We start from the raw sequence: 14,771 nt of genomic DNA, 5'->3' as shown, positions 1-14,771 counted from the left end.
CAGAGAGCTGATCAAACACTGAAAAAGTTATCATGTAAAGCACGCAATGAACTGCACAAGAACTCGTGAACCATGACTTGGGATGGAAAATAAATATTTCCAGAAAGAGCTGAAACAGAGAAGTATGAGAACAAGCCTAAAGCCATGCAAGACATTTCTTGTCCTTCTTCCTTTCTAATGCACACAATTGCATTGAATTGGCCAGTCAGCTTTTGGTTAGTTGGGGTTTTTGTTTTTTGTTTTAAAAAGGAAAATATGAGAAGACAATTCTTAGTCAAATTCAGATATAGTATGCATAGGACAGCAGCCCCTATAGCAGTAAGAATTCACTTCTCCTGTAGGAGAGTGAGTTAGTTCTGCAGCCTGAATGCAGTTAAAATACTGAATGTGTTTATAGATCAGTGAGGCCTGGGTTTATTACAATTTCTTTGAAATTTTCTCACCTAGAAGACCTATCCTCTACTTGCAGGTGTATGCAAGCCCATGTATATATCTCCTTCATAACCTCTGCAAAACGCTGTATAGGTCTTCTCCGTCCTGAAGCATCCTCTCCCTGCCCAGTACAGAACAATTGTGGAGTGACCCCTTCCATCTCACACTGCTTCACTAGAGGCTTTTCTCTTCCTCTGTTAGTTATTGTTGCATGAACATTTCACCACAGATAAGAAAGAAAAAAGGGCTGTTAATAATCATGTATCCGTGTGTAACAGCAATGCATTATACTGTAGAGGAGCTGTGCTAATACGAGTGGTCTAGGATGGGATTCCTGCTTAGATTAGAGAAGGCTCACATCACGATGCTGTGCTATTTGCTAGTGCAGAATCTGTTTCTTTTAGCTGCATAACTGAGTTGGTTTGCTTCCTCATTAAAATGAGTATTTCGGCAAATGCTAGGCAATCCAAAAACACTATAGAGATGGTTCTGCTAGTTTTTGTTGATTTGTCTTTTTTTCTTTAGGATAATGTAGGTTTACAAAGATGGGTTTGCTGCAGGTTTCAAGGTATTCACTGTTTTACTCAAAAGCGTGGCATGAAAAGAAATTATTAGGTGTTATCTCAGTTTTCATTAAACTAAGTGTCCTGGTTTCAGCTGGGATAGAGTTAATTTTCTTCCTAGCAGCTGGTATAATGTTGTGGTTTGGATTTAGTATGAGAATAATGTTGATAACACACTGATGTTTTTAGCTGTTGCTAAGTAGTGCTTATACTAAGCCAAGGATTTTTCAGCTTCTCATGCCCAGCCAGCAAGAAGGCCGGAGGGGCACAAGAAGTTGGGAGGGGACACAGCCGGGACAGCTGACCCAAAATGGCCAAAGCAATATTCCATACCATATGATGTCACGTGCAGTATATAAACTGGGGGGAGTTGGCTGGGAAAGGCGGATCGCTGCTTGGGAACTGACTGGGCATCAGTCAGCAGGTGGTGAGCAATTGCATTGTGCATCACTTGTCTTTCTTGGGTTATATTTCACTCTCTTTTTGCTATCTTCCTTTTTGTTATTATTATATTTTATTTTTTATTTCAATTATTAAACTGTTCTTATCTCAGCCCACGAGTTTTACGTGTTTTTGATTCTCATCCCCATCCCACTGGGGAGAGGGCAGGGTGAGTGAGTGAGCGGCTGCATGGTGCTTAGTTGCTGGCTGGGGTTAAACCACGACACTAAGGAATCTTTTTTCCTCCTGCTTTAAAAAGAAAAGACAGGGAGGGGAGGGGAAAGCCTGAAGATGAGACTGGTACCATGTAATAATGCTGTAATAATGGCCAGGACTCTACGTGTGTGTGTGTATCTATATAAAGTTATTATAAGCACACATAAACTTGAATAAGAAAAAGGAAGATCTTCCTTGGGATCGTAAACACATTTTGAGACTATTGGCAACTCTGGTATATTCCAGAGCATTGGTAAAACAGCAATATTTTCTGTAGCATTGCTGAACTGGGGATAAAGAGATAAGTTAACATTTTTTTCAGGGGGTCTAAATGAACCCCTAATTCATCTAAAACGGCAAAAAGAAGGCGTTTACATCACTTAGCTTCAGGGTAAAATATATAAGGTGTGAAGTGATAGACGTGACTAATCCCACCCTTTATTTGCATCTGTTTCAAAGAAGTCAGGCATTCGAGTCCAAAATCCAAGACAGCTAAATGCTGCCTGTTGTTGGAAGAGAGAAGTATCCCCAGATAATAATTGGTGTCACTTTTCCTAGATACTTAGTTAAGATTTGGATGAATCAGCCCTGATGATACTTTCTATTTTTCTCCATTGACTAGAGAGAGTACACAGCTAGATTCAGTAGGTGTTTAACTTGTAGATGCCTTTGTTAGATGAGACAAAAAATGTCTAATAGTTGCCAAAAGCTGAGAGGCTACATCATTCCTATTGGTACAAAATGGATTTGAAGAAAGAGACAAATCACAAAATCTGATGTAATGTAATTTATGTGATGAAAAACAGAGAATGGAGTGAGAGCTATTTACATGGTGTAACACTTAAACATACACAGCCAAAGGGTCAAACCATATCTGCTGCTTCCCTGGTAACATATATCTGAACACTTACAGGTATTGAGTTTCCTCCAGCTAGAAAAATTCAGCAGTGAGTTTGCACATTCAGTCCTTATTTGCTGTAATGTTCACTCCCAGCAAAGAAAGGCAATGATGGTGAGGAGGAAGAGGAGGAAGATGATGAAGAAGAGAAAGCTGGGATTGCTGCTGCTAACCTTTCATAAGGATCGTCCTGGCCTCTGCCCACTCTGTTCTTCCGTCTGTTGTCAGCAGGCCAATTGGAGGCAGCATTTCCTCTTCATTCTCTGCCATTTTGGCTATCTTTCGTAACTGAGTGAAAAGATCTCCCTCACTGAGACGACGGAAATTTATGACAACATCCAAAACAAAAAACTGCAAAAAAATGACAGAAGTCAGAAGAACCGTCACAGATGGGTTGGACCCTTACTGGTCCAACATTTTGCTTTCGCCTGGGTGGGTGTTGAGACACTGAAGTCCTGCCTGGAGAGCCAGGCCTGTGGGCAATGGAGCACAAAAACACTGGGGACTGGCCCAGGGCTCACCCCTCCCGTGTTTTTACACCAGTGTAATGCTAGTTGCTATAGGGGACTTATATTGTGTGTTGGGCTCACATAAAACATACATTATTTGAATAAGCTTAAAAAAACCCTGAAGAGATAAAATCAGGAAGTATGTAAATAATTTCCATGGTGGTATTTGTTTAAAAATAACCTAGAGAATCTAGAGAACTTCCCATTGAGGTGAAGAACAGGACTTCCTGGAAAAGGGACCACTGGGATCTACCCCTTCATTCCAAGGGGGCCTGCAGGCACAGCTCCAGTACTAGAAATAGTCAAGCTGGGCTATAAGGTACTCTGCCCAGCCAATATATTCTGCTGCTCGACGGCATTTGTTGGTTGGGGCAGATTCACTCTAACGCTTCTGCATTTCTGCCTGCACCTGTGCTAACTTCTTCAGGCATAGCTTAGGCCCCCCTGCATGGGATGGTGGTATATACGCCATGCGTTGTGTGCCAATACTTGACTGTCAAGAGAAAAGCATTTCCAGCAAATGCACTCTAATAAGTTTTTTTTCCTCTGTGGTTTCATCTCTGTTTAATAAACATTTTTGTTTGAATGAGAAAGCAGATGAATTCTGCCACATTTCTCCTTTCTGCATCACTGTATTTGGAACATAATGTGGGCTAAGGACAAAAATGCTGGAGAAGCATCTTTTGGAAATACTGACAGCAAATGCTTGGTAAGAAGAGAGCTCATATGTAGCACACTAATTGTGTTTCTGAACAGTGACTAGATTAGGCTCTTCTTGAGTGAATTTAAGCAAACTAAGAAATATAGAAAGGTATAAAAAAAGAACCCTCATTTACCTGATTGTTACAAGCAACAATGATGTGCTCTGGTTCTGGCATTACACTGCTTTTCTGGGCCACGAGGGTATCTTTGGTATGTCCTGGAAGACGATAGGAAGAAAAGAGTCCATAGTATTGCTTCATACAGAGAGGATGACCAGACAGCTGTCCACGAGCAAAATCAACAGGTAAAGCATGGCTGGAGAGAGAGAAGGAGGAAAACAAAGCCAGAGGAAAAGAGGGGAGAGAGGGGAGAGAGACAGAAAGGAAAAGAAATCTAATCTGTCCTTTGTTCTGTTACAATTAGATCAGGTATAACACAAATTGAATAATAAAACGAGATTACAGTATAAGGGAAATAGATGAATTCCCATACCAAAGTTAAATACGTCATTCCTGGCAGCTTCATGCATATTCATTAAGCAATTGCATTATCATCTAGTGGAAATGGAAAGAATAGCAGGTCACAAGCAGCTTTGCAATGTGCGTGGGAAACCTGCCTAGATGGGACCCCGGAAACTTGGCAGGATGGAAGTCAGCAGAACAGCTGGAAAAGACATAGCACCTTGAAGAAAAGTACTGATGAAATTCACTGCAAATCACAGTGGCCCTGTACTGTGCAGAGTGGTTACAGAGTGTGTGAGAGGGCCTTGCCTGATGAACAGGAATGACTAGGGCAATACAGAGGGCATTTCTGTTTTCCACAGAGCCTCGCTTATGTGCTACTCCTTACTTAGACCTATGGGGGAATAAGTGCTGAAAAGCTATTCCCTTTTTATTGGAAGGCATGTAAAAACAACACCTCCTAAAAGGCTCCTTTAGTGGCCAGAAAAAAAAAGCAGTTATCACAATTATGATTATGGATTGTAAAATATCCCACTGACACTGCAGCAGGAAATAATGGTGCTGTGGCTCGGGAGAGGCTGCAGAGACCACAGGAGGAAGAAGATCTTGTGGTGCAGAGGTTTTCCCTCAGCAAAAGAGGACTAAGCTTCCAGCCTGCCAGAGAGGGTGTCCTGGTTTCGGCTGAGACAGTTAACTCTCTTCTTAGTAGCTGGTACAGTGCTGTGTTTTGGATTTAGTGTGAGAATAATGTTGATAACACACTGATGTTTTAGTTGTTGCTGAGTAGCGCTTATCCTAAGTCAAGGACTTTTCAGTTTCCCATGCTCTGCCAGCAAGCAGGTGTGCAAGAAGCTGGGAGGGAGCATGGCCGGGGCAGCTGACCCCAACTAGCCAAAGGGATATTCCATACCATGGAACGTCATGCCCAGTATATAAACAAGGGGCAGTTGGCCGGGAGGGGCGGATCGCGGCTCTGGCATCGATCAGCGGGTGGTGAGCAATTGCGTTGTGCATCACTGGGGTTTTTTTGGTTTGTTTCCCCCCCCCCCGCCTTTTTCTCCCCTCTTCTTTTTTTTTTGGTTTGTTATATTCCTTTTCATCATCATTATTATTATTATTATTATTATTATTATTATGTTTCATTATTATTATTGTTAGTATTATGTTTTACTTTAGTTATTAAACTGTTCTTTTCTCAACCCACGAGTTTTACCTTCTTTCCCGATTCTCCTCCCCATTCCACTGGGAGTGGGGCGGGGGGGAGTGAGGGAGCGGTTGTGTGGTGCTTAGCTGCTGGCTGGGGTTAAACCACAACAGAGGGCCAGGGGCAAAGAAGCACACAAGGAGGGTTACTGTCATACAGCTGATACAGGGTAACGTTTTATGCTAGTTTATCTTGTTTAACTGTCTCTTTAGAACTGTTGCAGTTCTAAACCAGGGATATTCAATTTAGTTCCTGGCTCTCAAACTCTCTGTATCACTTATTTCCTTGTACAGGTGCTTAATTTTTTTTGTTCCTTCTCAGCAAAACAGGGTTATTAGTGTTCTCCTTCTCCCACATTTTGCATAATGCAAAATTCCTCTTATATTTAACAGAGTTTTAAAGTACATCTATGATGATCGAAAATGGTGGAATAGCATGGTAGATTTAGATAAGACAATCTGTAATTATAGCAGTTAAGAAAGGGGTTATTAACTCTGACTGATGGCACCAGAAAATCTTGTACTGATTTAGGAGATGTCTGTGTAGATCTTATAACTCTTTTATGTGAGCAAGTTAGGCTTTATTTGAAATATTTAGTCCTGGCAACTGCATGAAATATCTGCACAGTTAAAACTAAATGCCTGGGTTTGGGCTGGAATATTGTGCGTCTGCATGTGGGATGATCCAAGAGAAGCTAGCAGTACACTCACTGGTAGAAGTCCTTAACAGCAACAAGGAACTGAAAATGGTACAATTATGGTGTCCTCATAATTATACAGCAGGGGTGATAAGCAAACAGTAATAACAATATGAGGACACAGTAGTGAGGATTTAAATGATTGATTTAAGGCAAGCAAATCTGATCACAGGAGTCCTTGGATCCAGAGTAGCGAGGTCAAAATAATAAGAATTTAAGATATCCTTTGTTTGAGCAATGTGGTTTCTTTATCTCATCTCAGATGCTGTCATATAAAGATGCAACGAACTACATTAGTATGCAGTAGTACTTCACAGCACGTCAGTGCTGGTGCATGCAATTGCATGGCATATCTTGGACAAAGGCACGTGTTCTTAAATAAGTACCTCTTCTAAACTTTCTGAGTAGCTGTCAGACTTGTGAAGTGAAAAATCAAACAGCCTCTTCCTCTCTCTTTTGTCTAATTCATAGATGATAGGGACTTTGTTGTTTGAATATGGACTTTGCCTTCCTCATCCAAATAAATGTTGGTTAAAGCGTATCACATAGGCCTCTTGTATTTCCAGACAGGAAAATGACCCCTTCTGCACTATGGTGCTGTGTCCATTGTGCTTGGCTCTCCACTGTTTCTATTCTTCGGGTAGCAATGATTTCAGCAGTAAACTTGGAACATACTAGGTGAGGTTAGGAAGTGCTATGTAAAATGCTGTTATGAGCTACCTCACACATGACTTAAAGAATCATGGATTTCCCCCGTGTTTATATACAGAAAGTAACAATGGCATAAGTAACTTCTTATTTTTACTAGCCACTGAACCAGCCTGTCTTTGATGAGGCTTCCTACTCCTGGTGGGATGTGTTATTTCTTTTTTGTGGGGAGGGAGGCGGTGGGGGGGTTGATGTTCTAAATGGAGGGTGCAGTACATGGAGGGGGTGCAGCACCCTGGCAGGTGTCCGGTGCCAGGGAAGGTGTGCAGGCTGTGTAACCGCAGTGCTGCAGCTCTTTGGGTCTGGGGAACACAGACTTCCTGGTGTGTTCCCAACAGCTGTTAGGCAGATAGTGTGTGTCATTTGGGCTGCACTGCACGTGCTAAAGTGATGACTACCAGACATCAAAAAGGATCCTTCTCCAACCTGTTAGATTGCAGTAATAAAGCAGAAAGCACATAAAAAATTGCTGAAGCACTTGCCCTGAAGCATGCTGGAGCCCCAGCCCTTCCAAATGGTGGAGAAGTGCAATGCAGCCTGTCTTTGGGCATGTTAGAGCACTCTTGAATCAGAAGCCCTGCGGATACTCAAGCAGCAGCTCTCCTTCCAAGCTACTTACGTGTCCAGTAAAGCTTTATAGTCTTGCACTCCTGAAATGAGATTGGCGGCAAACCTGCAAGTAGCAGACAGAAGTGACATCAGTCTTTTGTCATTCGGCAACACTGGGCTGTTTCTGAGAGACAGAGGAGAGCCTGAATGATTGATGACACAGCATAAGGAGAGAAGGTCTTCTGGCTTGGCAAAAAGAGCCCCTCCACCCCCACCCAAACCCTAAATCAATTAATGTCAAGAGAAATATGAAATCCTAGAGATGGTCCCTTCAAATGGTTAAACAGACTACCACAAGAGGAAGCCTAAAAGCATTTATTTAGAGAATGGGAGCAGAGGCTGAATATTTAATAGAATCCTGAACATGGGTTTCAATATCAATACTCATAAGCTGTCCAATTTATTAGAGTACTTCCTGTCCTAAGCAGATATTCTTTCTGCAGAGCTGTGGACAGGTGTATTATTTCCTGACACTGCCCATTTGCACTGTGTCTGAATGGGAGGCTCTGAGAAATATATTTCCTTGTTAAAGCACGTGCATTAGAAAATGCAAAGTGGAGGTTTTTTGAAAGCTGTGTGCACAATAAATTTAGTGGGTAATGAATGGAAACATTTATAGTTATGTTTAAAGTAAAGTAAAAAGATACATTGGCTGTCTATGCAAAATGTTAAAATAACACATATCGGCTTCAAGGTTCTGACTGTTTTATAATAGCATAAATTCACATGCAATTAATTCTTTCAGTAATGAGCAGCTAGAGAGTGCTAAAAGCAAAGAGGAAAATTGCACTATATGAAGGTAGATTTGATCTGGTTTACTGTTTTAAAAGGAGAAAATGTTTTGGCAAAGGCTGAAGAACGGAATCCTGTTTTAAGGGTGTCTGGAGAGGTATGTTCTATGCTTGGCTGCTCGTTTACCTTTTCACTTTTTAAATGATTGTAATTGCCCACAACAGCTCAAAGGAGAAAGGTCAGTTCAGGGCTGGGAAGGATGGGCCTGAAGGAAACAGTGTTCTTGGGGAGGAATGATTTCTGAATTCTTATTCTTAGATCCCCTGTGTTTTTGGTGCCTTTTGGGCACCTGAGAGGGCCAATTTAATGCCAGCATGGCCTTTTCAGTTCGCGGGGTGGATACAAGTCATAGTGATGGCATGTTAAAGATTGTTTTTCTTTAAACAATGTGTCAGAAATTAGTATTTCTTTTTTCCATCACAAAATGGTTTACTTGAATTATACAATGAAAAGCTTTGCAAATATTCCTTTAAAAATTATAAATCCCATGGCATTTTTTTAATGCAATAAATGTAATAGTAATGACACTTTCATTTCTGAATATCAGTATGAGTAACTCCAGAAACGCTGCCCTCAGTCAGCAGGCCTAGTAGGAAATCATTTAATGGTTACAGCTCTTATTTTTTAATGAAAGTTGATTGTCTTTTTGCAAAAGCAGTAAATTTAAAATATTCTTTCATTTAGCAAAAGCTGCAAAGTTGTAGTACATTACCTCAGCTGGTCATTTACATCCTTGAAATACTGACGAGCAAAGATAATTGCTGGGCTGGAATTGACTGGAAGAGCTAGCCGGTTGTTGAGGTACATGTCATCCAGCCAGTAGTTAAACACCTGAAGGAAGGGGACATGAAATCTTAAAGCTATAAACAACATGCAGAAAGGCAGTCTGGGGGTGAGGGGAGAGTGCTTGGTGCTCCTGGTGTCAGGCAGGGGCTTTGATTAATGGAGCCGCTGAGCATTTTCAGTCTGGGCTCTGTGACCTCAGCTCAGCTGAAATCAGCCGCAATTCCATAATCCTATTTTTCAATCAATGGCAATTTACAGTGTGTTCCATTAAAAAGTAAACAAGCTCCATGTTGTGGTGGTTTGGGTATTTTGTTGTTTGCTTCTCTCTACAACAAAAAAATGTTTGAGTACAACATGCTAACTGCTGACTCTTGAATAGTGACTGGGATATATTTAAGAGGCGGACAGAATTTTACTAGTGATGGCTTTCCTCAGGGGGCTTCAGATATTTGTCAGTGATGCCAAGATGCTCTGTTGTTAGCCATCAGATACTGTCCTGTAGCAAGACAGAGTGGGAAAAGAATTTTCCAAGCCTAATGGTTCGGTCCTGCAGATAGTGGCATGTGGATAGGGCCCCTGGAGAATTCCCTCTGTGTCCACTGACACAAATGCAGATTACTGATGCTTGACCCAGACAGACACACATATTAAATTTCTAACCATTTTTATTGCAAACACAGACGTATTGTAACGGCATTCCTTTATGTCTGAGCAGAGCTTGAAGAATCATTATTTCGAAAATGGAGGCTTTCATAAAAAGATCAAATGGTCTTTCTGAGTTTAGCGGGCATGCTTTGCATATAGTAACTATAAACAACAATGAAATTATGCAAAAATAATTATGAATGCATGCATCAGTTGAAAAAGTTTTCCTCTGAGATATTTCATTGCTGTTAGAACAGATGCTTCCCCCACAGTCTCTGGAGTCTTCAAGAGAACAGGCTAGAGCTGTACTCCTGGCAAGTCAAATTCCAAATAAAAACATTTCTAGTTTATCTTAAGAATCAGGTATTTCATTTTGATAACCAGTATTTAAAGTTGAGATGTTTCAGAAAACGCTTATGCATCCTGCCTCTGTAATTTTCATGCTGTAAGTGGTTAAATGAACGGTTGTCTCCTGGAACACTATTTGTTATCAGGAACACTATTTAAGCAATGGTTAATTTAGCCACCAAAAACATGAAGTTCTATGCTCAGAATAACAAAACAAGATTGGGCAGCATTTAGTGGAGCCCTCAGACTGTGGCAACAAGTAGTTCAGAAATTAAGCACTGCTTTTAAAATAAAAGCACTGCCAGTACCGTAGCCTTTTTTTTCTGACTATAGCAGCAATTTGATGGAGTTTTTTTGCGGGTCACACAACTGAAAAGTTAAGGGAGAACCACACTTCACTGACATCAGTAGCAAGCCTGCAGGATTTCACTGAATCCATGAAACCATTCAGTGACTCTCTTCCTTGCTGGGATGGAAGGACTTCAATAAAACCAGTGTTTCTAGTTTTCATCTGCCATATTCTAACATGGTTAATGCAGGCAGGATGAACTGTGACTTTGTGTAATGATAAAATCTATTTTATCTACAGCTTATTTAATTTTCCTGTCTTGGGAAGCAGAAGGCTGGACTTTTTTAAAGGCCGAGGTCTCACATGGTCTATGTGATAGATATACATATGTATACATACGTGTGTATATTCGGCAAAGTAAATACTTCGGGGTAACTACATTGGTATGGTGTGACAATGAATGGCAAATAATAGTTTAATTTAAAAAGAGTAATTCCTATGCTAAAGTATTCCATTCCAGAATAATTTGACTGGATCAGAGCTTTGGCTAGATGGGTATGCAAGGCACGTTTTATAGCCCTATCAGAAAGCATTTTTCATTTTAAGAAAAACTCTAAATCCTGTTATTAAAGGGAAAGGAAGAAATTACATCCAAAAAGGATGTAATGTAGTGCTTCCTACAGGTAGAGCTGACACCTGCATGCATGCACCGGAGGTGCATGAATTCCCTCATTTATGTCAACAAACTGTTGATCTGAAAACATAATAATGACATGGATTTTGACATTGTTTGAAAATTCTAGCCTAATATGTCTGAAATATTCATTCCCTTTGGTAGAATCTGATGTGACCCCTGTTTGCATGGACCCACTGAAAAAAAGCAGTGATCACATACAGAACATCACAAAGAGTTTGTAAATGAGCATCATCCAACACAGCAATTATTTTTCTCATCTGCATTTGCTTACCCAGTTCGTTGTCTTTTCCCTTCTTTCCTCAAGGATTTGCTGCAAGGATTCCCCCAGGCCTCCTGCAATTCCAAACTGCTCCACAATGACCTTGGTCTTTCTAAATTGCTCCTCTGGCACCAAGTGTTTCATGCACTGTAGGTACATGCGTAAGGTCTGTTGCAGTGGTGGGACTGGAAGTTTTGGCACTGCCTAATCATAAAAAAAAAAAGAGATTAGCAAGTAATTCTACTTGTTCCCAAACTGTCCTCTTTTTTTTTCTTTTCCTTTTTGTCTTTTGTTGCTGATTAATATATTGCATCCCTTTTTTAATCCACTTGTTCTGTTTTAGCAGTTGAGATGCCCGATTACTGCAAATGTAATTGTGTGACTTCAGGGGAGTTTCATTAGGTCTTAAAGTGCCTGGATTTTAGGACATAGTATGCAGTTGTATGCAATACTGAAGTGGTGGTACCTCTCTAGTAGCTCTATTTGTAGGCCTTTGGCCAGTGAGGATTTCAAATGGATAGGCCAGGAAACTAGTGGAAAACAGGAGACTATTCCTTGGTAAAAATTCTAGAAATCCTAGGACAAACAGGCAAATAGGCATGATGCAAGCATATAGTCTGAGCTAGACTCTAGGAAATCTTCAAATACGTTAGAGCATAATAAAATAATGCATTAAGAGAAGGTATTTCATTAGTAAAGAAGTGCATTTAGCTTGTGATCAGTAAAACCATGGGTTAATACTTGTCTGATTGGTAATAGGACTGGTTATAAAATTGCAGAAATAGAAAATGTGCAGGTCTACCTGTTTATTAGCACTGACTACATACAATCCTCAATAAACCTGTGTTTTATCCTGCCAAACCTCTGCTGTCGGCCAGTCTGGAACCCTCCTAGAAGGCTTGATAAAACATTTCTGTTTATATTTTCTTTATCCTTATCCTCTTTGGAGCAGGAAACCAATAGTATCTGGGAAGAAAACAATCTCATGCTGTCCATGCAATTAAGCTTCCTTTGTTTTTTTAATGTAGAATTAACCAAGTGAAGTGTAATTAGTCATTTAAAAGCCAGAGGAATTATGGGGGCAGTGGGAGAATCAAGCAAGGAGGTAATCCATGAAAGACTGGGAAATTGCAAGAGGCTGTGATGCTCTAAGCATGGTTCCTCAGGGAGGTGGATGTGTCTCCCAGTTGAGAAACGGTCAGCTAATTCAGCTGTGCTTGTCCATTAGTGATTAGCGTAGACCATAAACTTTTGGAGGGTTTATTTCTCTAATTTGATGTTTGCCTGTCTCCTAAAGCAGGTAAAGTTCAGATTTTTTTACTAGCTCTTGACGTAATAGACACTCATTTTCACAGGATTGCAGGACCATAGCGTGATTTTGGTTGGAAGAGACGTCTGGCAGTTGGAAGGGACGTCAGCAGTCCCACCTGCTGCTCAGAGCAAGGCTAGCTGCAAACTCCTTTGCTAGTGCATGCAGGGAGGGAGGGGGTGGCGGAAGTGCTCTGAACAGAAGGCAGGGAGTGGGTGTCCTCTGAGCTCAAATACCAGGTCTGCCTTTTGACATCCACAGAAAAGTCAGTGCTGCATTATGTTTCCCTATCTAGAAACCATAGATTTCAGACACTCATAAAAAGTGTCATAGGATTACCTGTTATTAATGGAAATGCAAATCCAGTTTAGCCTGTAATGCACCCTGGATCTCAGAAATAAAAGAATGGTAATTCTACAGTTTCAGGCTGTGCTAAGTCAGGGCATCTCTCTTCTGTCATTGATTTCTTGGTCAGTGGAAATAGATGTGCCAAATAGTATTTCTTTTTGATACCTGGCTTTGGCCCTGTCTTTCTGGGTAAGGTTACTGCACAGTTCATGACTCTGCTTAGGAAAAAAGCTTTAAACCCAAGGGGTTGACTACTTACAGGCATACACATCTGGCATCTTTTAAACCAGCTTGAAAATGAATCATATGTGATAATTTGATAGTTCTGTACTATTAAGAAATAATTACGTGCCATCTCTGACTGTGTAGTAATGCATCTGCTGTTGTGTAAAAATATTTCACTTACTGGAATTCTTCACAGGATGTTGGGAGGAAGAGTGTATTTGGATATGAGAAGCACTAATGTTAGATCAAAGTTCCTGATTATAAACTGCTGCAGGATCACTAGTGTTCCCTGAAATGAAGAAATCAGCTCTGGAACAGAGCTTGGTTTACAATTACTGTATTAATTCACATTAATTTACAGCATTAAAAGCTGTTAAGTCATCTATCTTCAACCTTTTTTGTTCTTTTTTTCTTTTTGTTTTCCTGGAAACAGTCACTTACTGTCTCATCTTTACTGCATGTATCTTTCTCTTTCTTCTGCATGTTTTTTTCTAGGACAGGCATTCCTGCATTTCTTTTGATATCTTTTGTTGAGGACAGAAATTGAAGCCACTTGGGGGCACTTATGGAGCCTCACGCCTCAGTTCTGGAAATAGAAAAGATTTAAAGTCCAGTCAGTACCCATTATTTATAACCAAAATGTACATGGGGAGTATTCCCTGCGCAAGCATACATAGAAGCTTCAGAATGCAAAACTGAAGAGAAATAGAAGTACAACATTCAAAAGTAGCTGAACTGAGCCCTGTGGAGATTGCTCTGACATTGTCTCATTTCACTATAAATTTCTTTATCCAGAACTATCTGATGCACATAAATGGTCCCTTCTCAGCATGGTTTATTTTGTCGCTCTAATTTACTTTGCAATGCATTGTGCCATGATCTGCATGCTTTGTATTACTGTTATATGTTAGCTGGAGGAAAGGGGTGACTTTTCTTTGAATGTACTTATGTCGACACAGGTAATAGTAAGGTTGCAGTTTTCTATCTAAGGATCCTATATGTCCGCTCTTTACCATTTTATATGAAAGCACCAGAGTCTTTAAATGTATTTGTCATTGCACAGTTCCATGGACACAGTAAGGTGCTGTCATCTCCACGTTAAAGATGTGGAAGCTGTGGAAAGGAGCTTGATGGAGACGTGCCTTTGCCCGCTGCAGGCTAGAAGCTCTCAGGGTGCGAGTGCTTTGGGGCATAGCTCTGGGCTGGGGGACCCCGTGAGCCTGCCTAGGCTGGCAGGCTGGCTGTGGGAGGATTGGGAGGGGTGGCATACACTGCATTTGAGCCGCTTCGTACAGCAGTCTTTCCAAATAGCATATACCTGTCCAGGGAGACGGCTTAACCTGCCAAAAGTCACAGAAGTCATCTGTGACAGAGCAAATACTTCCACTTGTGTCTCTCTGGTATTGTGCTTATCCTGTTTTTCACTTCTAAAGATGCCTCTTATTCCTTTTCTGTACAAGAATAAGCTATATGACACACATATTTCTTCTGATATAATAGTGCCCACACCAAGCAGTTGTCCTTCAATTACGGTGGTACAGCTAAAGCAGAGTAAGTTGTATGTATTCAGTCAGGTCTTGACGGATCACAGTTTTTTGTTTTTTTTTTTTAATTACTTTGCACTGTGTGTATG

General features: G+C 40.7%; 1 protein-coding gene across 1 annotated transcript in view; it reads right to left on the bottom strand.

Annotated features, from left to right (window-relative positions):
- CHAT (choline O-acetyltransferase) overlaps positions 1-13,642 on the bottom strand; it is a 29,724-nt gene extending 16,082 nt beyond the window's left edge. Inside the window, exons 1-6 of the mRNA XM_050899318.1 lie at positions 13,580-13,642; positions 11,269-11,460; positions 8,945-9,063; positions 7,451-7,504; positions 3,896-4,076; positions 2,724-2,901 (exon numbers count right to left, since the gene is read on the bottom strand). Coding sequence (XP_050755275.1) covers positions 2,724-2,901; positions 3,896-4,076; positions 7,451-7,504; positions 8,945-9,063; positions 11,269-11,460; positions 13,580-13,642 — 787 coding nt within the window. The remainder of the gene's footprint in view (positions 1-2,723; positions 2,902-3,895; positions 4,077-7,450; positions 7,505-8,944; positions 9,064-11,268; positions 11,461-13,579) is intronic.
- Between the last annotated feature and the right edge of the window lie 1,129 nt (positions 13,643-14,771).

Source organism: Gymnogyps californianus, chromosome 6 (genome assembly GCF_018139145.2).
Source record: "Gymnogyps californianus isolate 813 chromosome 6, ASM1813914v2, whole genome shotgun sequence".
In the NCBI taxonomy this organism is placed as follows: domain Eukaryota; kingdom Metazoa; phylum Chordata; class Aves; order Accipitriformes; family Cathartidae; genus Gymnogyps; species Gymnogyps californianus.
The sequence above is the reverse complement of the archived record's forward strand: the minus strand, read 5'-3'. Positions and strand labels throughout refer to the sequence as shown.